The following is a 27,149-nucleotide window of genomic DNA, read 5'->3' as shown; positions in this document are numbered from 1 at the left end:
TGGGGGGCCGCACAGCCCTCCATGTGCTCGCCAGAGGTAGCCTGACTGCCATTAGGTACCGAGATGAGATCCTCAGACCCCTTGTGAGACCATATGCTGGTGCGGTTGGCCCTGGGTTCCTCCTAATGCAAGACAATGCTAGACCTCATGTGGCTGGAGTGTGTCAGCAGTTCCTGCAAGAGGAAGGCATTTATGCTATGGACTGGCCCGCCCGTTCCCCAGACCTGAAACCAATTGAGCACATCTGGGACATCATGTCTCGCTCCATCCACCAACGCCACGTTGCACCACAGACTGTCCTGGAGTTGGCGGATGCTTTAGTCCAGGTCTGGGAGGAGATCCCTCAGGAGACCATCTGCCACCTCATCAGGAGCATGCCCAGGCCTTGTAGGGAGGTCATACAGGCACGTGGAGGCCACACACACTACTGATCCTCATTTTGACTTGTTTTAAGGACATTACATCAAAGTTGGATCAGCCTATAGTGTGGTTTTCCACTTTAATTTTGAGTGTGACTCCAAATCCAGACCTCCATGGGTTGATGAATTGGATTTCCATTGATTATTTTTGCGTGATTTTTGTTGTCAGCACATTCAACTATGTAAAGAAAAAAGTATTTAATAAGATTATTTTGTTCATTCAGATCTAGCATGTGTTGTTTAAGTGTTCCCTTTATTTTTTTGAGCAGTATATATATATATATATATATATATATATATATATATATATATATATAGGGGAGTGACTAGAGGAGGCTGGTAATGTAGTACATAATTTAGTAGTACATAATGTACTACATTACCAGCCTACTGACCCGTCTCTTACTGCCTGACCAAGTTACTCCTATATATATATATATATATATATATGTATATATCTCTGTATAGCTCTTCCTGTGTATTTACTTTGTATCTCTCTCTGTAGTTGCGTACAGAGAAAGCCAAGCTGTCCCAGCCTCCGGTCATTGAAACCATTTTTGACTGATTTTATTTTTGTTTGTTTCATACCTGCAAAGTAGTTAACTTCTCTGGGGCCGGCGGGACGAAATCGTCCCACCTACGTAACAGCCAGTGGAATCCCGTGGTGCGTTATTCAAATACCTTAGAAATGCTATTACTTCAATTTCTCAAACATATGACTATTTTACACCATTTTAAAGACAAGACTCTCGTTAATCTAACCACACTGTCCGATTTCAAAAAGGCTTTACAACGAAAGCAAAACATTAGATTATGTCAGCAGAGTACCCAGCCAGAAATAATCAGACACCCATTTTTCAAGCTAGCATATAATGTCACAAAAACCCAGAAGACAGCTAAATGCAGCACTAACCTTTGATGATCTTCATCAGATGACACACCTAGGACATTATGTTATACAATACATGCATGTTTTGTTCAATCAAGTTCATATTTATATCAAAAACCAGCTTTTTACATTAGCATGTGACTAGTATGTGACTAGCATTCCCACCGAACACTGCCGGTGAATTTACTAAATTACTCACGATAAACGTTCACAAAAAGCATAACAATTATTTTAAGAATTATAGATACAGAACTCCTCTATGCACTCGATATGTCCGATTTTAAAATAGCTTTTCGGTGAAAGCACATTTTGCAATATTCTCAGTAGATAGCTAGCCCTGTGATGCCGGGCTATTTAGACACCCAGCAAGTTTAGCACTCACCAAAGTCAGATTTACTATAAGAAAAATGTTATTACCTTTGGTGTTCTTCGTCAGAATGCACTCCCAGTACTTCTACTTCAATAACAAATGTTGGTTTGGTCCCAAATAATCCATAGTTATATCCAAATAGCGGCGTTTTGTTCGTGCGTTCAAGACACTATCCGAAAGGGTAAATAAGGGTTACGAGCATGGCGCATTTCGTGACAAAAAAATTCTAAATATTCCATTACCGTACTTCGAAGCATGTCAACCGCTGTTTAAAATCCATTTTTATGCAATTTTTCTCGTAAAAAAGCCATAATATTCCGACCGGGAATCTGCATTTAGGTAAACAGACGAAAGAAAATAAAGCACGGGGTTGACTCGGGCACCCTAAGCCCATAGTACTCTGATCGGCCACTTGCCAAAAGCGATAATGTGTTTCAGCCAGAGGCTGCCTCGATATCGTTCAGCTTTTTCCCGGGCTCTGAGAGCCTATGGGAGCCGTAGGAAGTGTCACGTTAGAGCAAAGATCCTCCGTCTTCAATAAAAAGAGCCCAGATGAACAACAACTTGTCAGACAGGCCACTTCCCATATAGAATCCTCTCAGGTTTTTGCCTGCCATATGAGTTCTGTTATACTCACAGACACCATTCAAACAGTTTTAGAAACTTTAGGGTGTTTTCTATCCAAAGCCAATAATTATATGCATATTCTAGTTACTGGGCAGGAGTAGTAACCAGATTAAATCGGGTACGTTTTTTATCCGGCCGTGTCAATACTGCCCCCTACCCCCAACAGGTTAAAAGGCTGTCAATTCCACTTTTTAATAGCATTCTAAATGGAGGATTTCCTTTTGAAAGCATTTATTAGTCCAGGGCTAGACTTAATCTGTGTTAGGGGAAACGGATCCGTGAAGTATTGGGTTTTTAGTCCAACTCAGGAGGCGCTTCAGAGCATATTACTCACTAACGTATACCTGGACAACAGAATAGACGAGCTCGGGGCGAGGATCTCCTTGCCAGAGAGACATCGGGGACTCTTGCATACTGTTTTACGGAATCATGGCTCTCTCCAGATATACTGTCACCGTCCATTCAACCAGCGGGGTTCTCTGTCCATTGCGCAGATGGGGGGAAAAAGGAACTCTCTGGGCGGATAAAGAAATGTAGAGGTGTATGTTTCATGATTAACTACTCATCGTGTGATAGTGTATAGGAACTCAAGTCGTCTTGTTCTCCTGATTTGGAATACCTCACCATCAAATGCCGACCTCATTACTTCCTGAGAGAATTTGCTTTGGTTATAGTCACTGCCATGTATATTCCCCCCGAGCAAACACCGCGACGCCTGTCAAGGAACTACACTGGACTTTGTGCAAACTGGAAACTGCATAACCTGAGGCCGCATTTATTGTAGCTGCTGACTTGAATAAAGGAAATCTAAGGAAAACTCTACTGAACTTTTATCAATGCGTCTCCTGTGCTACTCCCCCTTCTGGGACGGCTACAAGGCTCTCCCTTCGGCAAATCAGATCACACCTCCATTTTGCTCCTCCCCTCCTATAGGCGGAAACTTAAACAGGAAGTACCCGTGGTAAGGACTGTTCAACATTGGTCTGGCCAATTTGTAATCAATGTTTCAAGATTGTTTCACGTGGACTGGGATATGTTCCGGGTCGTCTCTGAGAATAGTATTGACGTATACACTGACTCAGTGACTGGGTTCATCAGGAAGTGCATAGAGGATGTTGTTCCTACTGTGATTAGAACTTATCCAAAACAAAAACCATGGTTTGATGGCAGCATTCACACAAAACTAAAAGTGCGAACCACGGCATTTAACCACGGCAAGGTAACTGGGAACGTGGACGTGTACAAACGGACCAGCTATGCCCTCTGTTAGGCAAACAAACAGGCAAAATGACAGTGCAGGGCCAAAGTGGAGCCGCAATTAAACAGCGCAGACACGAGATGTATGTGGCGGGGACTTTAGACAATCACAGGTTGTAAAGGGAAAACCAGCAACATTTTGCCACCGACGCCTTGCTCCTGGACAAGCACCTTCTTTGCCCATTTCAAGGAAACAAGTGGCGCTCACGAGGACTGAGCTCTCATTCTCCTTGGTCGATGTGACTTAAGACATTTTTAAGGCTGCCGGCCCAGGCGGCATACCAAGCCGAGTTCTCAAAGCATGTGCAGACTAGCTGGCTGGAGTGTTGAATATGTCCGTCAATCTCCCTATCCCAGTGTGTTGTTCTCACTTGCTTCAAGATGTCCACCATCGTTCCTTTACCCACTCACTTCTGTCATCATGAACTGCTTTGTGAGTCTAGTTGAGGATCATATCACCTTACCCGACACCCTAGACCAGTGGTCACGAAGCCATTCCTAGTTGATTACCAAACATTTCTGTAAAAAAAAAACAACGATAAAGCCTTGCGTTCCTATTATTTTTCATTTGTTTTTGTGCTGTTGGTGGTAGGTGCACTTGATTCAGCAGCCCTAGTGCCGGGAAGGCAAAGTGTTCCCATTTTGAACCATTTCATGTGAAGGTGGAACTCCACCTACCCAACAGGCTCAGAGAGAAAATCAAGTGAACCTTTAGGCCTACCGCTGGCCAATCGGATGGCTCAGATCACCGTGTCTGCAGTTCCCTCGCGCCATAGACTGTAAAAAGAAGCCTTGAATGCACAGCAAAGTTGATTAATGTGATATTCCATAACTTTTAAAATCATGACTAGACTCAACGAATGCAGCAACAAGCTGCTGTTTGTGTTTAGTTTATGTTTAAGTTGTTGTTCAGCACTGTCAACATTGTTAAAACAGCCATAACATTTGCATTCTCCCTACTTCCACTCATGCTACAACCAGCACTGCAGTTGCAACGAAACAGTGTTTCATAAGCTTGTGTTATTATTTACCGCTGGTCTTTTTTAATATAGAGGAATATCACATTTGCATAAGTATTCAGACCCTTTACTCAGTACTTTGTTGAAGCACCTTTGACAGGGATTACAGCCTTGTCTTCTTGGTTATGACGCTACAAGCTTGGCACCTGTATTTGGGGAGTCTCTCCCATTCTTCTCTGCAGATCCTCTCAAGCTCTGTCAGGTTGGATGGGGAGTGTCGCTGCACAGCAATTTTCAGGTCTCTCCAGAGATGTTTGATCGGGTTTAAGTCCGTGCTCGGGCAGGACCACTCAAGGACATTCAGAGACTTGTCCCGAAGCCACTCCTGTGTGGTTAGGGTCGTTGTCCTGTTGGAAGTTGAACCTTCGCCCCAGTCAGAGGTCCTGAGCACTCTGCAGCAGGTTTTCATCAAGGATCTCTCTGTACTTTGCTCTGTTCATCTTTCCCTCGATCCTGACTAGTCTCCCAGTCCCTGCCACTGAAAAACATCCCCACAGCATGATGCTGCCACCACCATGATTCACCGTAGGGATGGTGCCAGGTTTCCTCCAGATGGGATGCTTGGCACTCAGGCCAAAGAGTTCAATCTTGGTTCCATCAGACCAGATAATCTTGTTTCTCATGGTCTGAGTCCTTTAGGTTCCTTTTGGCAAACTCCAAGCAGGCTGTCATGTGCCTTTTACTGAGGAGTGGCTTCCTTCTGGCCACTCTACCATAAAGGCCTGATTGGTGGAGTGCTGCAGAGATGGGAGAACCTTCCAGAAAGACAACCATCTCTACAGAGGAGCTCTGTCAGCGTGACCACCGTGTTCTTGGTCACCTCCCTGACCCAAGGCCCTTCTCCCACGATTGCTCAGTTTGGCCGGGCGGCCAACTCTAGGACGAGTCTTTGGCTCCAAGCTTCTATCATTTGAGAATGATGGAGGTTACTGTGTTCAATGCTGCAGACATTTTTTTGGTACCCTTCCCCAGATCTGTGCCTCGACACAGTGCTGTCTCGTAGCTCCACGAACAATTCCTTCGACCTCATGGCTTGGTTTTTGCTCTGACATGCACTGTCAACTGTGAGACCTTATATAGACAGGTGTGTGCGTTTCCAAATCATGTCCAATCAATGAAATTTACCACAGGTGGACTCCAATCAAGTTGTAGAAACATCTCAAAGATGATCAATGGGAACAGGATGCACCTGAGCTCAATCTCAATTCCCCTAGTAAAGGGTCTGAATACTTATGTAAATAAGGTATTTGTTTATATTTTTAATACATTTGCAAACACTTTTAAACCTGTTCACTTTTTTCATTATGTGGTATTGTGTGTAGATTGAGGGGAAAACCCCAAAAACAAATTTTTATTATTATAATTTAAAAAAAAATTTTATTTAATAATTAATTAATAATTAATTAATTAATAATTTATTTAATAATAAGGCTGTAATGTAACAATGTGGAAAAATGGAAGGGGTCTGAATACTTCCTGAATGCACTGTATATACTGTTTTGTAGTCATGGCTCATCCTAAATAACTATTTGCTGTACACAACTTTTCTATTCATATACTGTCTATTCACCCCATCACTTTGGAAAAGATATATATATATATATAGATATATAGATATTCCGGACTGTTTCTGCTATTTCTTAATTTCGTTTCTTTTTGGGGATTTGTGTATTATTCACTATTACTGCACTGCTGGAGCAAGAAACAAACATTTTTGCTGCACCTACCATTAATATCTGCCAAATATATGTGTGCAAGCAATAAGATTTTTATTAGGATTATTGGTGGTTAACGTGCTTATTCCATCCATTCCTAGATGGCAGTGGTAAGAAGCCACCATCAAGTCTGGGTCCTCGCCTCAGTGCCAAGCGCAGAGTAGCAGCAGAAGCTAAAGAGGACTTCCAGACCCCCGGGAAGAAGCCTTCACCCCTCAAGAAGAGCCAGAGTGTAAGAACTAAGACTTAAGGCGGTATCTTTGTATAGCAATATTGTATTTTTCTTTTCCAAAGTGTCGCGAGTGAAAAATGTAGGTCTTCCTAGTGTGCAAAAAAAAAAAACTATTTGAATCGATGTCATTTTAAACCATTTTGTGGATGTATACTTGTTGTAATTTTCAACCATGTTTTCCCTCTAGCTTGTCTGGCACAGAGTGGGCTAATTCTTCCACGGGGTTAAAGGGTTTTTAATCATAGTGTCATGTGTATTCAATAGACCCTGATGTAGTAAATGCAGCCTGTGTAATCTTTATTTTTTTGTCTACTGTAGGTGAGGCCCAACGTGAGGTCGTTCCTCCACACGGTCCAGAAAAACCAGATGCTGATGATCCCCAGCTCTCTGGGTCGCAGCACGGTCATGAAGTCCTTCATCAAACACACCACGCCGGGCAGAGTCGACCTCAAGGTTCGTTTTTATTTTCTTCATTGTTTATTTAGGAGCCCTTGGGTTATGCTACTTCCTGAGGAATTAAGGACGTCCTCCTTCTCTGACATCCTCCGCTCATATATAATTTAAATTATAAACTGAGTGGTTCAAGGCCTGAATGCTGATTTGGCTGACAGCTGTGATATATATGGGTATGGCAAAACATTTTCTTTTTTCTAATCACGTTGGTAACCAGTTTATAAAAGCAATAAGGCACCTCGGGGGTTTGTGATTTATGGTCAGTATACCAGGGCTAAGGGCTGTATTGAACATATAGCTGGGCTGATAGCGTTGACTGGGGGCAGGTTTAGAGCCACTTGACTTCTGGGCTGTGGCAGGAGCATTCTGGATTAATGTTGAACTGAAGAGGCTGGAGACTGACCCACCACTGGGCCGTGTCCAGGGCTAAGGGCCGTTGCGTCGTGCCTTCGAAACAACCCTTAGTCGTGGTATATTGGCCATATACCACACCCCCTTGGCCCTTATTCCATAACTGACCTTTGACCTTTGCCCAAATGTTGTCCTGATCACATCTCATAACTGTTTTAGTGTAACATACCGAACCGTTCGCTACGAGGACATCTGCTCAGTCCGCACTGTGAATCAGAATGAATACATCATTTTTGCTTAATATAAACACTCAAACTGCCTCTGCTGCGTTGTATGCCATTGCCTCTTGTGTAAATCTGAGCTGAAAACAAGAACAATTTCTTTAGGATGTCGAGTGGTGGGGACTATTTTTAAACCAGAATTTGAGGCTGTTTTAAATCTCCATTTTGGGAACATTTAATCGGTAGATCACAATGTCGATGGTCAGATAAAACGTAAACAGTATGTCGTCACTGCTCAACGAGAATAGCCTACGCAAGAGTGGTGCTTGTCGTTGGCCAATCACAAGTCATCGAAAGCGGCTCTACAGTCCACAGTCTCCGGTGTGGCAAAGCAATTTAGGAGATTATCTCATCAATGTTCAATGAGAAGGATATGCTACAATGACCAAGAACCTAGAGCTGCAAGTTAATAATCTCAGTTGTTTTAACTGAAGGACGGGGAAAAGTGCATGTAGCCTCAATTAGACTAGCTAACTTAGCTTTGTTGCTTCTTTCGGTTTGATGCAGTCAAGACCGGTACTACGTAATCAAACCGTGACCCCCAAAAACCGCAATATGTACCGAACCAACACTGTGGGTTTTGGTGAACCGTTACACCCTTAGTGTGTTTTCATTTTGAGCCAAAAGTGTGTTTTAAAAAAAGAAAATAAAAGTATATATTTTTTTTATAAACATGAATCTTACCAGAACATATGCAGCTTTGTTAACTGGATCTTTCTCTCGCGGTCCCATCTACAGTCAGGCAGTGGTCTCGTGGTACGTATCAGAGGAATCTAGTGGGATATGTGGAGGTGTGTTCCGTCTGGTTCTTCACTGGTACAGCTCTACCTGTCTGTCCCCCTTCCTCCCCATCTGTAACAAAGGCTGGGCTTTATGTCTAACTTGTTTTAAGGCATTTTCTGGGTCTTTTCCCCCCCCAAAAAAACCCGCATCCGTTCGTTCCTCACCAACTAATGGCTTTCATTTAAATACATGGACTTTTACTCTGCAGATCTTTGTAAGGCACCTTGAGATGGGTTTTATTTCAGACATCACCCTTGGTGCCTTTTTAAGTCTCATGTTAATCTTACTCACTCTTCCCTTTCCATTTGTCGTCCCATTTAAAAAAAAAATATATATATATATATATACTTACTACTAACACTGATTTCACTCAGTCCCAAATGAGTTGCCTCTAGAATGCGTGGTAAACTGTCAACGTACTAAGGAGAGCTGATTCCTCTATTACATCAGTGTGTTCTTGTTCTAGGAAAGAGAACGCCTGAAACTGGAAGCACTAAAGAAGAAGCAGGAGAAAGAAGAAGAGAGGAAGCAAAAGATGGAGGAAGAGAAGAGGAGAAAACAGGAAGAGATGATGATGAAGAAGAGGGATGAGCGGCTGCGGATGGTAGTCGAGGCCCGGGTGAAGGAAGAACAGAAAGAGAAGAAGATTCTCCAGATTGATGAGAAACACGACACCGTAGGAGAGCTTGACAATTAACTTGAATTAGATGTATTTTTTATGAGAAGCAGAACTGTGTAGTATTTATTGACGCAAAAGTGCTCAACCATTTCCCCTGTTGTTCCCCAGCTGCGAGTGGAGCGCGTGGCAGAGGAAAAAGCCAGGAAGAAGATGGCCACCAAACGCCAGGAGGAGCTGGAACTGAGGAGGAGGAGGAGGAAGATTCAACAAGCTGTGAGACAAATATCCTGACATTGTTTGGTTTATATTTTATATATAGTTTATAATGCCAGAAGCATACCACCCTGCATCCCACTGCTGGTTAGTCCTGGTCGGTCCCTGGATGGGAGACCAGATGCTGCTTGGAAGTGGTGTTGGAGGGCCAGTAGGGGGCACTCTTTCCTCTGGTCTAAAAAAAATATCCTGATGCCCCAGGGCAGTGATTGGGGACATTTCTCTGTGTAGGATGCTGTCTTTCGGATGGGATGTTAAGTGGGTGTCCTGACTCTCTGTGGTCACTAAAGATCCCATGGCACTTATCGTAAGAGTAGGGGTGTTAACCCTGGTGTCCTGGCTAAATTCACAATCTGTCCCTCATACCATCAGTCACTTAATCAACCCCAGCTTACAATTGGCTCATTCATCCCCCCCCCCCCCTCTCCCCTGTAACTATTCCCCAGGTCATTACTGTAAATGAGAATGTGTTCTCAGTCAACTTACCTGGTAAAATAAGGGTTCAATTAAAAAAATTTGTTAAATATATTTTAATTGCATCCCTGGCTATGTCAAATCAACCCCTAGTCCCCCTAGGTCAGGGTTCCCCAACTGCTGTCCCGTGGGCTGAATTTGTCCCTCCGGTGATTTTATTTGACCCCCCCCCCCCCCCTTCCCAAGTTTTCTGAAGAAAAACAAATGTGTATATAAATGTATTTTATTGTTGGACATAAGACTGTTATAAACACAAAATCAGCTCCAAGCTACTTTAATTGTGGAAATCTGTTCCAAGGTATTACCACACATAGAGATGCATATGTACCGTATGTTTAGGATGTAAGCAAGGTTTGAAATTATTGTTTTAGCCAAATATCTGTTTGGGGTACTTGCGGTCAATTTGCAGTCTTCAAATTATTTGTAATTATGTTCTGGCCCCATGAACATCCACTCATTAAAAAAAATAATAATAATAAAAAAATAAATGGCCCACGGCTAAAACTAGTGCAGTGGTCACCAACTCATCGATCGACTGGTCGATCTCCAAGGCGTTTCTAGTCGATCAACAAACAAAAAAACAACGATAGATAAAGCATTCCATTCCTATAGTTTTCTATCGTTTTTGTGCTGTTGGTGGTAGGTGCACTTGATTCAGCAGCCCTAGTGCGGGGAAGGCAAAGTGTTCACATTTTGAACCATTTGTCTGAAGGTAGAACTCTGCCTATCCAGCAGGCCCAGAGAGCAAATCAAGCGAACCTATAGGCCTACCGGCTGGCCAATCAGATAACTGTGCAGACACGGAGCTTTCTTGAGCCATAGAATGTAAAAAGAAGCCTTGAACGCACAGGAACGTTGACACTGGAAAATGTAAAAACTTTTTAAAAACAATGACTAGAGGGACAGCGAAACACTGCTGCTGTTATTCAGCACGGCCAACACGTTGTTCAACGTGACATAAAATGCAAAACAACCAGCACTGCAGCTGCAATAAATAAGTAGCCTATAGAAAAGTGTTTCAGTATGGCGTTTAATATTAGCGGCTTGTCTCTTTTTGTATTTTTTATATTGAGGATTTCACTTTATCTGGACATCATTAACCACATGAATTGGTGCATGACGCGGAAATAATGCAGTGTGATTAGAATTTCGCCATCAGCTGGAAGACGGTGTCCCTTTTTTTAATTATTATTATTATTTTTTTTTTATTTATTTTTTTCCTCAGCGTTAAGTAAATCAGGTAGAGGCAGCCTCACTGCTGCTCTCTCCTTCCCTCCCACCCCCCCTCAAACTGACCATCAGATGCAGGCTATCAGTCTACTAAAATGTTTAAATGATTATGCTCGCTCAGCTGTGCCTCAAAAGTAATACAACAAATTTATTACAAGTGTGATCATATAGGCTACCTAAAAAAAAAAAAAATATATAATTTCAAAACTGTCTGAGAAGAACAACATTGGCAGGGCAATTCAAGCATAGCCAATATGTAGTGATAATGTATTGGGCCTATAGCTAACTACAAACCGCATTGATACAGTACTGTTTTTAATAGCTTAATGTTGCATAGGCTTACATCTTAAGCATGTTTAAAAAAATATATATGTCTAAAATCTGAGCAGTAGATCTCTGCTTGCATTTTGACTCAGAAAACGTTGGTGACCACTGCTGTGTTGGATGATCTTTGCTCTTGGTCCTGCCCCTGGGGGGGGGGGGGGGTGTTGTTGCCCTGGCGCTACACAGCAGATTCAAATAGCCAACTCATCAAGCTTTGATTATTTGAATAATCTGTGTAGTACTAGGGCAAAAAAACTAAACGTGCACCCAGGGTTTGGGTGACCCTGCTCAAGATCATTGGATAGGTGACTGGCCTATTAGAGGGCAAGACGAAGCTACTACCTATCCAATCATCTCAGACCTGCCTAGGGGTTGATCTGGAATTTAATACAAATCTCCTTAAGGCAGGGGTGGGTTGTTAATGTAACCCTTTGTCTTCCCCCCCCCCCCAGGAGGAGGAGAAGCATCAGCAGGAGCTGCAGGCTAAGAGGAGAACAGAAGAGGAGCAGGAGAGGACTCGCAAAATGGCTGAGGCCCGACTAGCGATGGAGCTGGAGAAAGAACAGGAGAGAGAGAGACAAGATGCTGCTGAAAGGTACTTTTCCATAGCGAACTACACAGATCAAAAATATAAACGCAACATGCAACAATTTCAAAGATTTAACCTGAGTTACAGTTCATAAAAGGTTATCAGTCGATTAAATGAATTAGGCCCTAATCTATGGACTTCACATGACTGGGAATACAGATATGCATCTGTTGGTCACAGATACCTTTAAAAAAAAAAAAAAGAAGTAGGGGTGTAACAGTATAGCTTCCGTTCCTCTCCTCGCCCCTACCTGGGCTCGAACCAGGGACCCTCGGCACCCAGACAACAGTCACCCTCGAAGCATCGTTACCCATCGCGCCACAAAAGCCCTCTGCAAGGGGAACAACTACTTCAAGGTCTCAGAGCGAGTGACGTCACCGATTTGAAACGCTATTAGCGCGCACCCCGCTAACTAGCTAGCCATTTCACATCGGTTACAGGGCCGTGGATCAGAACCAGTCAGTATCTGGTGTGACCACCATTTGTCTCATGCAGCGTGACACATCTCGTCATCATGAGGATGACGAGCATACAGATGAGCTTCCCTGAGACAGTTTCTGACAGTTTGTGTAGAAATTCTTTGGTTGTGCAAATCAACAGTTTCATCAGCTGTCCAGGTGGCTGGTCTCAGACCATCCCACAGGTGAAGAAGCCGGATGTGGAGGTCCTGTGCTGGCTTGGTTACATGTGTTCTGCAGTTGTGAGGCCTGTTGGACGCACTGCCAAATTCTTTAAAACAACGTTGGAGGCGGCTTATGGTAGAGAAATGAACATTAGATTCTCTGGCAACAGCTCTGGTGGACATTCCTGCAGTCAGCATGCCAATTACACACTCCCTCATAACTTGATACATCTGTGGAATTTAGTGGCCTTTTAATGTCCCCAGCACAAGGTACACCTGTGTAATTATCATGCTGTTTAATCAGCTTCCAGATATGCCACACCTGTCAGGTGGATGGATTATCTTGACAAAGGAGAAATGCTCACCAATGGGGATGTAAACATATTTGTACACAACATTTGAGAGAAATAAGCTTTTTGTGCTCTTGGAAAATGTCAGGTACTTTTTATTTCAACTCTTGAAACATGGGGCCAACACTTTACATGTTGTTTTATATTTATTATACTAATTCTATATAATTAAAAAGGATAATAAAAAACATTAAAATAGCAGGAATATTTTTGATGTGGAGACAGAAGGCTGTTGCTGAATATTGTGTGTTTCAGGGAGCGAGTGGAGAGGGAACAGGCCTTTGCTCTTCAGAGAGAAGTGGAGAGCGCTGCCAGGGAGAAAGAGAGGAAAGAGTTGTGTGAGAAGAGGGAGCTGGAGGAGAGGAGTAGGAGGGTAAGTCATGCTTTAGGGGAAGCGACTAGGGTTGCAAAGGGTTGGAAACTTTCCAATAAATTTCCAGAATCTTTCCATGTGAAGTTAAACCTGGGAATTTTGCTTAAATGAATCAAAGAAGTTGGCTTATAACAGTGAACCTTTTTTTGTGGGATACACAAGGCAATTCTAGGTCTTGTGGCATATTTTGGTTAAACTATCCCCAATTCACTGGAATTGCAACCCTCTGCATGCACAGTGCATTCTTCCATCACATGTACAGCTGATTCTCATGTAATGAGATGCTATTGAGCCCACACTACTACACTTTCTGGGCCAAGGACTACATGCTTTAGGGTAAGTTTTGATTACAATACTGGGTGGGATTAATATATTTTATATGACATACATGATTTCTTTGCTAACTAGTAAATAGTAGCCTACAGCAAAGTGTGTTTAAATAATTTCTAACTTGTTAACAGTTTTTGCTACCCTGTGGGTTTTAGCTTGCCTGAGCCTGGTAACTGAGGAGTGTTAATTCATGTTTCATTTTTAAATATTTATTGTTTTAATCTAACTGCTTAACTATTTATCTGTACATGGCATTGTATTTGGGTTTTTTATTCTTTTTTTCTAATCTTTACAGGAAAATGCCATGGGCACTATCTGATGTGTGGAGACATTTCACTGCAGCTAATGTAGAAGGAGTAGCTGTGTACATTTGCAAATACTGTGCCAAAGCATATATAAAGAATGAAACAAAGATGCAGAATCATCTGGCCAAGTGCATAAAGTTCCCTCAGCGCTCACAACAATCAACCTCTGACATAAGTCCCTCTACTTCTATTCGAGGTGAAAATTTATGAATCAGACACCTTATCGATTGCAACAGCTCATGGTCCTCCTGGAATCAGAAGTTATTTTGACTCAATGGAGGAACGTAGTCAGAGAAATGCTGGATGAATGTCTTGCTCGAGCTGTGTATGCAACTGGTTCACCTCTGATGCTCACAGGCAATGTGTATTGGAAGAGATTTCTGAATGTTCTTTGCCCAGCAGACACCCCTCCAACCAGACATGCTTTATCTACTCATTTGCTGGATGCAGAGTTCAAGTGAAGGTCAAGCAAATCATAGAGAAAGCAGACTCTATTTCAATCATCTCTGATGGGTGGTCGAATGTTCGTGGGCAAGGAATAATTAACTACATCTCCACCCCTCAACCAGTATTCTACAAGAGCACAGACACAAGGGACAGACACACCGGTCTCTACATTGCAGATGAGCTGAAGGCAGTCATGAATGACCTTGGACCACAGAAGGTATTTGCACTGGTGACAGACAATGCTGCTTGGTCTGTGGAGTGGAGGAGTCCTACCCTCACATCACACCCATTAGCTGTGCTGCTCATGCATTGGATCTGCTCCTCAAGGACATCATGGGACTGAAAACAATGGATACACTCTACAAGAGAGCCAAGGAAATGGTTAGGTATGTGAAGGGTCATCAAGTTATAGCAGCAATCTACCTCACCAAGCAAAGTGAGAAGAAAAAGAGCATCACATTGAAGCTGCCCAGCAACACCTGTTGGGGTGGTGATGTCATCATGTTTGACAGTCTCCTGGAGGGGAAGGAGTCTCTCCAAGAAATGGCCATATCAGTCTGCCAATATGGACAGCCCCATCAAGAGGATCCTCCTGGATGATGTATTTTGGGAGAGACTGGTAAGCAACCTGAAACTCCTGAAACCTATTGCCGTAGCCATTGCACGGATTGAGGGAGACAATGCCATCCTTTTTTTATTTAACTTTTATTTAACTAGGCAAGTCAGTTAAGAACAAATTCTTATTTTCAATGATGGCCTAGGAACAGTGGGTTAACGGTCTTGTTCAGGGGCAGAATGACAGATTTTTACCTTGTCAGCTCGGGGATTTGATCTTGCAACCTTTCGGTTACTAGTCCAACACTCTAACCACTAGGCTACCTACCGTCCCAAACCACAAGGCTACCTGCCGCTCCTGTCTGATGTTCAAACTCTGCTTGCAGATGTAAGAGAAGAAATCCGTACTGCCCTGCCCACCTCACTGTTGTTCCAAGCAGAGGAAACTGCAATTCTGAAATGCATCAAAAAGCGTGAAGAATTCTGTCTGAAGCCCATACATGCCACAGCATACATGCTGGACCCAAAGTATGCTGGTAAGAGCATCCTGTCTGGTGCAGAGATTAACAAGGCCTATGGTGTCATCACTGCTGCGTCTCGCCACCTTGGCCTGGATGAGGGCAAAGTTCTTGGCAGTCTGGCGAAGTACACTTCCAAGCAAGGGCTTTGGGATGGAGATGCAATATGGCAGTCGTGCCAACATATCTCATCAGCCACCTGGTGGAAGGGACTTTGTGGATCTGAGGCTCTTTCCCCTGTTGCCTGCATCATCCTCCAAATCCCACCAACATCAGCCGCCTCAGAGCGCAACTGGTCCATGTTTGGGAACACACACATCAAAGCACGCAACAGGCAGACCAATACAAGGGTTGAAAAATTGGTGTCCATCTGGGTAAATTTTTGGCTTTTTGAACCTGACAACGAGCCATCCTCAACAAGGTTGGAAAGTGACAGTGAAGATGAGGCCTCCGAGTCTGATGTTAAAGAGGTGGACATTGAGAAGGTCCAGGGAGAAGACATGGAAGCCTGAGAGGAAGACAACCAACGCTTTAGTTTCTAGACTATCATTTTACAGATGTATGTTGAAAACGTTTTTGGGAGATGCGATGGATCATTGGGTATCATTCAATATTCCCTTTTGTTATTCAGTGAAATCATCCCATGTGAAGAGTCAACTCATTTAATTAAAGTTCATTTTGTAACTAAATAGTTTTTTTTAATGTCAATTGGATGGATTTATTCATTTGCAATTATGTCTACTTATGATAAGGTAAAAGGTTTATGTTTCTGTCTCCATATGATGTGGTAAATACACTGCTCAAAAAAATAAAGGGAACACTTAAACAACACAATGTAACTCCAAGTCAATCACACTTCTGTGAAATCAAACTGTCCACTTAGGAAGCAACACTGATTGACAATAAATTTCACATGCTGTTATGCAAATGGAATAGACAACAGGTGGAAATTATAGGCAATTAGCAAGACACCCCCAATAAAGGAGTGGTTCTGCAGGTGGGGACCATAGACCACTTCTCAGTTCCTATGCTTCCTGGCTGATGTTTTGGTCACTTTTGAATGCTGGCGGTGCTTTCACTCTAGTGGTAGCATGAGACGGAGTCTACAACCCACACAAGTGGCTCAGGTAGTGCAGCTCATCCAGGATGGCACATCAATGCGAGCTGTGGCAAGAAGGTTTGCTGTGTCTGTCAGCGTAGTGTCCAGAGCATGGAGGCGCTACCAGGAGACAGGCCAGTACATCAGGAGACGTGGAGGAGGCCGTAGGAGAGCAACAACCCAGCAGCAGGACCGCTACCTCTGCCTTTGTGCAAGGAGGAGCAAGAGAAGCACTGCCAGAGCCCTGCAAAATGACATCCAGCAGGCCACAAATGGTCATGTGGGGGTTGTGCTTACAGCCCAACACCGTGCAGGACGTTTGGCATTTTCCAGAGAACACCAACATTGGCAAATTCGCCACTGGCGCCCTGTGCTCTTCAGAGATGAAAGCAGGTTCACACTGAGCACGTGACAGACGTGACAGAGTCTGGAGACGCCGTGGAGAACGTTCTGCCTGCAACATCCTCCAGCATGACCGGTTTGGCGGTGGGTCAGTCATGGTGTGGGGTGGCATTTCTTTGGGGGGCCGCACAGCCCTCCATGTGGTCGCCAGAGGTAGCCTGACTGCCATTAGGTACCGAGATGAGATCCTCAGACCCCTTGTGAGACCATATGCTGGTGCGGTTGGCCCTGGGTTCCTCCTAATGCAAGACAATGCTAGACCTCATGTGGCTGGAGTGTGTCAGCAGTTCCTGCAAGAGGAAGGCATTTATGCTATGGGCTGGCCCGCCCGTTCCCCAGACCTGAATCCAATTGAGCACATCTGGGACATCATGTCTCGCTCCATCCACCAACGCCACGTTGCACCACAGACTGTCCAGGAGTTGGCGGATGCTTTAGTCCAGGTCTGGGAGGAGATCCCTCAGGAGACCATCCGCCACCTCATCAGGAGCATGCCCAGGCGTTGTAGGGAGGTCATACAGGCACGTGGAGGCCACACACACTACTGAGCCTCATTTTGACTTGTTTTAAGGACATTACATCAAAGTTGGATCAGCCTGTAGTGTGGTTTTCCACTTTAATTTTGAGTGTGACTCCAAATCCAGACCTCCATGGGTTGATAAATTGGATTTCCATTGATTATTTTTGTGTGATTTTGTTGTCAGCACATTCAACTATGTAAAGAAAAAAGTATTTAATAAGATTATTTCTTTCATTCAGATCTAGGATGTGTTGTTTAAGTGTTCCCTTTATTTTTTTGGAGCAGTATATATCCAAAGCAAAAAACATCTACACTTAAATGGTATTAATATTAATTTGCATATTTCTGTTAATTCCCATATATTCCCGATAACTCCCATGGAAAGTTTCCACCTCTGAATATTCCCTAGAATGTGCAACCTTAGGAGGGACTACCTGGATTTGTCCAAGAATAAACTTTTTGTTTTCTGTTGTGAAACATTTTGCTACGATATACCCCAATGAACTGGAACCTGTGTGTGTGTGTGGCTCAATCAACCAAAACCTACACTGAGTATACCAAACATTAACACCTTCCTAATATTGAGTGGCCCTCAGAACAGCCTCAATTTGTCAAGGGATGGACGCGACAAGGTGTCAAAAGCGTTCCACAGGGATGCTTGCCCATGTTGACTCCAACGCTTCCCACAGTTGTGTCAAGTTGGCTGGATGTCCTTTGGGTGGTGGACCATTCTTGGTACACACTGGAAACTGTTGAGTATGAAAAACCCAGCAGCATTGTTGTTCTTGATACAAACTGGTGCGCCTGTCACCTACTACCATACCCCGTTCAAAGGCACTTCGATTTTTTTGTTTTCCCATTTTTATTTTATTTCACCTTTATTTAACCAGGTAGGCTAGTTGAGAACAAGTTCTCATTTGCAACTGCGACCTGGCCAATATAAAGCAAAGCAGTGAGACACAGACAACAACACAGAGCTACACATGGAGTAAACAAACATACAGTACAAAAGTCTCTATATACAGCATGTGCAAATGAGGTAGGATAAGGGAGGTAAGGCAATAAATAGGCCATGGTGGTGAAGTAATTACAATATAGCACCCTCTGAATGGCACACATACACAATCCATGTCTCAAGGCTTTAAAATCCTTCTTTAACTTGCCTCCCCTTCATCTACACTGAAGCAGATTTAACTAGTCATGTCAATAAGGGATCATAGTTTTCACCTGGATTCACCTGGTCAGTCTGTCATGGAAAGAGCAGCTGTTAATGTTTTGTGTACCTTTTTTTATTTTGTTACTAAATAGTTTTATGTTCTACCCACCAGGAGGAGCAGCAGAGGCAAGCTGAGGAGGAGAGACATAGAGAAGCAGCCAGACAGACAAAAACAGAGACTGCCACCACTGTTACCAATTGTCACCTGACTGCTGAAGTTCAGGTGAGGAGACTAGGGGGGTAACTGATGTGGAAAGGTCCCTGGATAACATCTAGAGCTAGCTCTACTTCTGAGAAAGGTACATAGCCTTGGTTTATTTAGTCTGTCTGCATAGAGCCTTGGTTTATTTAGTCTGTCTGCATAGAGCCTTGGTTTATTTAGTCTGTCTGCATAGAGCCTTGGTTTATTTAGTCGGTCTGCATAGAGCCTTGGTTTATTTAGTCTGTCTGCATAGAGCCTTGGTTTATTTAGTCTGTCTGCATAGAGCCTTGGTTTATTTAGTCGGTCTGCATAGAGCCTTGGTTTATTTAGTCTGTCTGCATAGAGCCTTGGTTTATTTAGTCTGTCTGCATAGAGCCTTGGTTTATTTAGTCTGTCTGCATAGAGCCTTGGTTTATTTAGTCTGTCTGCATAGAGCCTTGGTTTATTTAGTCTGTCTGCATAGAGCCTTGGTTTATTTAGTCGGTCTGCATAGAGCCTTGGTTTATTTAGTCGGTCTGCATAGAGCCTTGGTTTATTTAGTCGGTCTGCATAGAGCCTTGGTTTATTTAGTCGGTCTGCATAGAGCCTTGGTTTATTTAGTCGGTCTGCATAGAGCCTTGGTTTATTTAGTCGGTCTGCATAGAGCCTTGGTTTATTTAGTCGGTCTGCATAGAGCCTTGGTTTATTTAGTCGGTCTGCATAGAGCCTTGGTTTATTTAGTCTGTCTGCATAGAGCCTTGGTTTATTTAGTCGGTCTGCATAATAATTATTTTAATTGAAAATGTATCCATAATATACCTTCATGTTCTCCCATGGCCCACGACGAAGACTCCCCTAGGGAAGGGAGGAGTACTCGACGTCACTGTAGATATCAAGCGGTCTCCCCAGTCGTATGAGATCACTCCTAAGGGGGGCAACAAGCCCGTTATTCTCAACACCAACCCTGAGGACTATGGGATGGACCAGAACAGTGAGGACTCTACTGATGATGAGTCGGCACCAAGGAAACCCATCCCCAAATGGGCCAAGGGTACGTTGAGAAGAAACTCAATATTTTTTATTTTACTCTCCTCCAAAGACGGTTAAAACTGCAATATAACATAATCATTATAAATTATAACATAATCTGTATTACATGTAACATAATCGGTGAGTATTCTTAGTGAAAAGACATTATAAAAAATGGTCTCTTGATGTGGAAATGGCTCATTTCAGAATCAAGCCAGGGTTATATTGGGAAGAACCAGTAGTGGCAGTCTTGGGTAGATGTCAATTCTTGTTTTCTATAAGCAGGAATTGGCCCTACTGTGTATTATAGCAATATGCCAAGTCTACTTTAAACCTGATGTTGGGTAACTTACCATGAGTTCTAACATCGGCTGCGGATCCATAGGTAACCGTCCGTTCCAACCCCCCTGGATCCAGCTGGAATGAGCCGTATCATGTTCTGTGCATGTGTTTCTTTACCGCAAGCCCCCCCCCCCCCCCCCCCCCCCCCCCAAAAAAATGGTTGCCCTCCCTTCACATTTCTCATTGTCAATTTGTGAATGATAATCGTTAGTTTTACCAGTGAAACGTCCATGCTGCATCTGCATGCCAACCATTTTTGAGCTCAATTTTTATGGGAATATGCATTTAGCTCTTATGTGTACAGTGCTTCACATTGGGCACGGCGAGTGACTTGGGCACAGCAGGTGGTGTTAATCAACTGTAGCATACCTGTGTGTGGTTTAAATCAAAGGACATGTTTTGCCTAGTGGCTCACACGTTGGGTTTGGTCACATTTCTCTCAAACGGCCACTTCACACAATCAATCAATCAATCAATCAAATGTATTTATAAAGCCCTTTTTACATCAGCTGATGTCACAAAGTGCTTTACAGAAACCCCAAACGGCAAGCAATGCAGATGTAGAAGCACGGTGGCTGGGAAAAACTCCCTAGAAAGGCCAAAACCTAGGAATGCAGGTGTAGAAGCACACAATCATCCTAAACTCTTATAGGAAATGCATTGGTCTGTTATTTTTAATTTGTAATTTTTTTTTCTTACAGTAACGTTAAACTATGCTATTACATTGGGTTCTGTTATGTACAATACTATCATTATGTGAGCTTGTCGAAATTGATTCAGCTTTCATCTAACTTTATTAAACAAGCACCATTCGTTAGAGTAACCTGTTCTCTTGGAGTAGAGCAGAGACCTTTTAGCCCCCTGGGGAAGAAGGGTCCAGAAAAGTCAGAGCTGCAGCCAACTCCTTATAACATATATTTATTAAAGCGAACCTGTACTCCCCTCTAGGCGAACAGCTGAAACAGTCCATGAAGAAGCAATATTTCAACCCAACGGACGTGGACTGTCACTATGGAGAGATTGAACCCCCAATGTTGGACCACATCTTCTACAAGAACAAACCTCGCTACCTCAAACGTACCAGTTCTGGTATCTGGCACTCTCCTCCTAAAATGGAGGCCCTGCCCATTTAAACACTGGGAACTGGGATAGAATGGGTTTTATATTGTATTTTTGTTACGTTTGTTCTTTTGCATGTATTATATTATAGAATCCTCTGGCTGACGGACACCTGAAGTGACTTCAGATAAGTGCGAGGAATGTAGCTAACAATTTTATATATATATTCTTTTTAAATACATTTAGATTACATTTCAAAAATTCTCCTGAATAAAATGAGTAGAACATGTCCCCGCTTCTGAAGATGGTCATTTTCCGTTGTTCACATGAAGGGATATCCAGTGGAACTGTGACAAACTTGAGAAGGGGCCGGCTACCGCCTTCCAAATGGTACAACCAATAACAAAAGGGACTGGGAGGTAAAAAAAAAAATATCAAAAAAATAAAGGGAACACTTAAACAACACAATGTAACTCCAAGTCAATCACACTTCTGTGAAATCAAACTGTCCACTTAGGAAGCAAAACTGATTGACAATAAATTTCACATGCTGTTGTGCAAATGGAATAGACAACAGGTGGAAATTGTAGGCAATTAGCAAGACACCCCCAATAAAGGAGTGGTTTTGCAGGTGGTGACCACAGACCACTTCTCAGTTCCTATGCTTCCTGGCTGATGTTTTGGTCTCTTTTGAATGCTGGCGGTGCTTTCACTCTAGTGGTAGCATGAGACGGAGTCTACAACCCACACAAGTGGCTCAGGTAGTGCAGCTCATCCAGGATGGCACATCAATGCGAGCTGTGGCAAGAAGGTTTGCTGTGTCTGTCAGTGTAGTGTCTAGAGCATGGAGGCGTTACCAGGAGACAGGCCAGTACATCAGGAGATGTGGAGGAGGCCGTAGGATGGCAACAACCCAGGAGCAGGACCGCTACCTCCGCCTTTGTACAAGGAGGAGCAGGAGGAGCACTACCAGAGCCCTGCAAAATGACCTCCAGCAGGCCACAAATGTGCATGTGTCTGCTCAAACGGTCAGAAACAGACTCCATGAGGGTGGTATGGGGGCCCGACGTCCACAGGTGGGGGTTGTGCTTGTAGCCTAACACCGTGCAGGACGTCTGGCATTTGCCAGAGAACACCAACATTGGCAAATTCGCCACTGGCGCCCTGTGCTCTTCACAGATGAAAGCAGGTTCACACTGAGCACATGTGACAGAGTCTGGAGACGCCGTGGAGAACGTTCTGCTGCCTGCAACATCCTCCAGCATGACCGGTTTGGCGGTGGGTCAGTCATGGTGTGGGGTGGCATTTCTTTGGGGGGCCGCACAGCCCTCCATGTGCTCGCCAGAGGTAGGCTGACTGCCATTAGGTACCGAGATGAGATCCTCAGACTCCTTGTGAGACCATATGCTGGTGCGGTTGGCCCTGGGTTCCTCCTAATGCAAGACAATGCTAGACCTCATGTGGCTGGGGTGTGTCAGCAGTTCCTGCAAGAGGAAGGCATTGACGCTATGGACTGGCCCGCCCGTTCCCCAGACCTGAATCCAATTGAGCACATCTGGGACATCATGTCTCGCTCCATCCACCAACGCCACGTTGCACCACAGACTGTCCAGGAGTTGGCGGATGCTTTAGTCCAGGTCTGGGAGGAGATCCCTCAGGAGACCATCCGCCACCTCATCAGGAGCATGCCCAGGCCTTGTAGGGAGGTCATACAGGCACGTGGAGGCCACACACACTACTGAGCCTCATTTTGACTTGTTTTAAGGACATTACATCAAAGTTGGATCAGCCTGTAGTGTGGTTTTCCACTTTTAATTTTGAGTGTGACTCAAAATCCAGACCTCCATGGGTTGATAAATTGGATTTCCATTGATTTATTTTTGTGATTTTGTTGTCAGCACATTCAACTATGTAAAGAAAAAAGTATTTAATAAGATTATTTCATTCATTCAGATCTAGGATGTGTTATTTTAGTGTTCCCTTTATTTTTTGTTACTATATTGTTACTCACTGCGCAGAAACAGATGGATTTCTATCATATATGTATTCTGGAGAAGTGTAGATCTTCAATAACAGTCTGGTTTGGAGATGTCAGTCTAATACAGACTAAATATATTACCAAATTATTTTGTCTGATCTGAACTGACATGCTTGATTTGTTGCTCACACTTCCCATGTTCATTTTGGCAATAACAAAAACATGTATTTTGAAAAGTAGTTTTGGCCTTTTTACATTGCTATCACGTTTGTCTACTCATGCAATTGCGATTGTGTCATCATTTTACAAATGCAGTTTGGGAAATGGCTTCTTTAAAAGGGCAATGACATCCTTTTTGTAGTAGAAACCAAAAAATGTAATTTTGAGTGAATATTTATATATTCATATTTACAATAAAAATATGAACAATCAGGATGTGTCTAATGGGGTAAATGCAGCCAACCCTATGCTTCAGCCTATTTATTTATAGCCACTATGCTGCATCAGTTGGGCTACAGGTGATATTGATATATTTGGGCCATATGAAGTAGCACATCTGATAATATGGACCATGCATGCTCCAATATGTTAAAATAATTCATATTTTTATGAAATTTTACTGGTATGGAAGCAATTGTAGGTAATTCATTATGACGTCATCACGACTCATGTAAAAAAAATACAGTTGAGAGGAATATGTTAATGTAGAGACAAACGATTATGCATATTTTTTTGTCATAAAGTTCATTTATGAAACATCGCTATTTAGCAAACTAGCTAACATTAGCCAACCAGCTAGCTAGCTTTATGCGGTGTTGTGACATATGAAATTTGTGTTTTAATGTGTTAGGGATTCCTGAGAGAACCAGCAAACTAGGCTGTCATCATGTGAAACAGTGGATGTAAAGAATCTAGCTAGCTAAAACATTTATTGCAATTGGATGTACAATTTTGTAAGCTTGCCTTGCTGATATTTCCAATGCAATGCAGCTGATGTGACGTAGCTAGCTAACTATTGTCTTGCTTATTGTGAAGCGGAGGATAAAAATAGCTGTATGCCTATGGCTACATAGCTAGCTACACATCCAATCTGTGTATGGACCCTAAAACGTTATGTTCTGAACTAATATATTTATACCAAACTATGAACCTCAGCTATCAGAGCCAGTTGTATCGACTTAAAAACATTCTAAAATGACATTAATGAAGCGTATGGATTGAGTAGAATATAATAACTTTGTGCCAAGGATGCAAGTCCTATATACATGTAGGTCCTGACTTAGAATATGTGTACAACTACAAATACCTAGGTGTCTGGCTAGACTAAACTCTCCTTCCAGACTCATATTAAGCATCTTCAATCCAAAATTAAATCTAGAAACGGCTTCCTACTTCGTAACACAGCCTCCTTCACTCATGCTGCCAAACATACCCTTGTAAAACTGACTATTCTACCGATCCCCGACTTTGGCAATGTCATTTACAAAATAGCCTCCAACACTCTACTCAGCAAATCGGATGCAGTCTATCACAGTGCCATCCGTTTTATCACCAAAGCCCCATATACCACCTACCACTGCGACCTGTATGCTCTTGTTGTATGCTCGTCGCCAGACCCACTGGCTCCAGGTCATCTATAAGTTTTTGCTAGGTAAAGCTCCGCCTCAGCTCACTGGTCACCATAACAACACCCACTCGTAGCACACGCATCTCACTGGTCATCCCCAAAGCCAACATCTCCTTTGGCTGCCTTTCCTTCCAGTTCTCTGTTGCCAATGACTGGAACGAATTGCAAAAATCGCAGACATATCTCCCTCACTAACTTTAAGCATCAGCTATCTGAGCGATCGCTGCAGCTGTACACAGCCCATCTGTAAATAGCCCATCCAACTACCTACCTCATCCCCATATTGTTTTTATTTACTTTTTTTTGGGCTCTTTTGCACACAAGTATTTCTACTTGCGCATCATCATCTGAACATAACACTCGTTAATTTGTTAAATTGTAATTACCTCCCTACTATGGCCTATTAATTGCCTTACCGCCTTACTCCATTTGCAAACATTGTATATAGATTTTTCTATAGTGTTATTGACTGTACGTTTGTTTAACCCATGTGTAACTCTGTTTTGTCGTACTGCTTTGCTTTATCTTGGCCAGGTCGCAGTTGTAAATGAGAACTTGTTCTCAACTGGCCTACCTGGTTAAATAAATAAAATGCACATCTGGTGTGCATTATAAAAACAGAGGAAGAGAGAAGTGTGAAAGGGAAATAGGTAAGAACAGAGAAGCAGGGAAGATGGCATATAATTAATAAATTACAGTGCTACCCTAATAATCTCTCATTTCATCACAATTGCATAATGGTGTCTTGTGTCCCAAGTTGGCCCGAAGGTTATCTTAAGAGTGGGTGATGACGGGACTGGGGGTTGGCATCCTCTCTCACATCAAAACATACCTGCAGATGAGAGAGAATTATTTTAAAAACAAGGCTTAATCATGCTAATACTGTCAATCATCAGGAGGTGAAATGCAAAACTGACCTTGGATCATTAACTCTGGGACTACTACATCTATCTGTATTTCAATGTAAAGCATCTCTTTAATAATACTTCCTGTTGACCTGACCAAGTGACCTCTCACATCTGATCATGCTGTGCCCTCTGTGGGTGGGGTTATAACCTAGAGCATTGTTGGCCCCCATCCTTGAAACATTCTGCAGAGCAGCAGACCTCTCCTCTGGCACATGACGGTGAGCTGCAGATCCCCTCCTGGTCCTTGTGCCCATCCTCAGCAAGTTATGCAGGACACAGGTAGCCTTCACATGCCTGTATTCCTCCAGGAGGCAGTCCCAGATGGCCCTGGTCAGGCAACCTTGCAGTGCCCTACACGGTAAATGTAGACAAACGTTTTGAAGGAATCGCCAGTTACAAGGTATCTGTAGGAATATGGAAGATAATGTCATTAGACTTACATCACCAGGTCATTGTGGATTACTAAAGTATAATATCCCTGATAACATTGGATAGATATGTGCATGTGTAGCATGTGACAATAGCAGGATCATATCAAGGATAACATCACAAACTAATACATAAATACCACTTGAAGCTTGATGAGTTGATCATTTGAATCAGCTGTGCAGTGCTAAGGCAACAACAAAAATGTTCACCCACCCCTTTGAGTCCCCAGGACTGAGAACCACTGCTCTTCAGTGGGACCTCTTCATCTGCAGACAGGCTTTCACTTCATTGCACTGAATATTAGGTTACTATTATCTCCGTCCTCACTTCTATTATCTCCGTCTTTACTTCTAGGGACAGGAACTACACAAAAGTACCTGCCCTATCCAGAATAGCCTACTCTCTCACTTTGACAGTTGGGGCTGCTATCCTTTCACCCTCCTCCATGGCTGTTAGCTACCTACAAATCCATTTCGATTTTTTTTTTGTGATACATACATGAAGATAACTAGCGATATTTAATTCATTTAGCAAGCTAGTTATACAGTATGTAAAGTTGGCTAGATAGCTAGCTAGTTACATTAGAAGCTCATTTGAGTTAGCCTGCACTGCACTGTAGCTAATCATACATCGTTTTTCATTTTCTAAATGTATTTACTTCCTTGAGGTTCTCCCAGCCATTTGGATGATTGGAAACAGGGCAGCAAAGTTTCTCACCAGAGCATATTACTATTTACCTGTGAATAAATTCTTGAAATGGATTAAACAATTTACCTATTTAACCAGACCTTCAAACAAACTTGCTGTGCTAAATTCTTGATGCACAATCAAACGTGCTGCCAGCACGCTCACAAGCGAGCCACTCACAAGCGGCACGAGGCAATTTACTGTATGCAAGTGTGCACGAGTCGAAAGGCGACAGTACCGCCTTACTTTCACCCCTGGTCCAATGTA

General features: G+C 43.0%; 1 protein-coding gene across 2 annotated transcripts in view; it reads left to right on the top strand.

Moving 5' to 3' along the window:
- The window catches only part of LOC106584785 (inner centromere protein), a 40,341-nt gene extending 16,678 nt beyond the window's left edge, over window positions 1–23,663 (top strand). Inside the window, exons 8-17 of one of the 2 annotated variants that reach the window (XM_045706327.2) lie at window positions 6,398–6,528; window positions 6,847–6,981; window positions 8,352–8,369; window positions 8,863–9,072; window positions 9,184–9,288; window positions 11,769–11,911; window positions 13,133–13,250; window positions 18,755–18,865; window positions 19,673–19,874; window positions 21,143–23,663. In XM_045706327.2, coding sequence (XP_045562283.2) covers window positions 6,398–6,528; window positions 6,847–6,981; window positions 8,352–8,369; window positions 8,863–9,072; window positions 9,184–9,288; window positions 11,769–11,911; window positions 13,133–13,250; window positions 18,755–18,865; window positions 19,673–19,874; window positions 21,143–21,327 — 1,358 coding nt within the window. In that variant the 3' untranslated portion in view covers window positions 21,328–23,663. The remainder of the gene's footprint in view (window positions 1–6,397; window positions 6,529–6,846; window positions 6,982–8,351; window positions 8,370–8,862; window positions 9,073–9,183; window positions 9,289–11,768; window positions 11,912–13,132; window positions 13,251–18,754; window positions 18,866–19,672; window positions 19,875–21,142) is intronic. The other variant, XM_045706328.2, reaches the window with a different exon arrangement.
- Window positions 23,664–27,149: the final 3,486 nt, after the last annotated feature.

Source organism: Salmo salar, chromosome 23 (assembly GCF_965601325.2).
Source record: "Salmo salar chromosome 23, fSalSal1, whole genome shotgun sequence".
In the NCBI taxonomy this organism is placed as follows: domain Eukaryota; kingdom Metazoa; phylum Chordata; class Actinopteri; order Salmoniformes; family Salmonidae; genus Salmo; species Salmo salar.
This window is presented reverse-complemented; position numbering and strand designations above follow the sequence as displayed.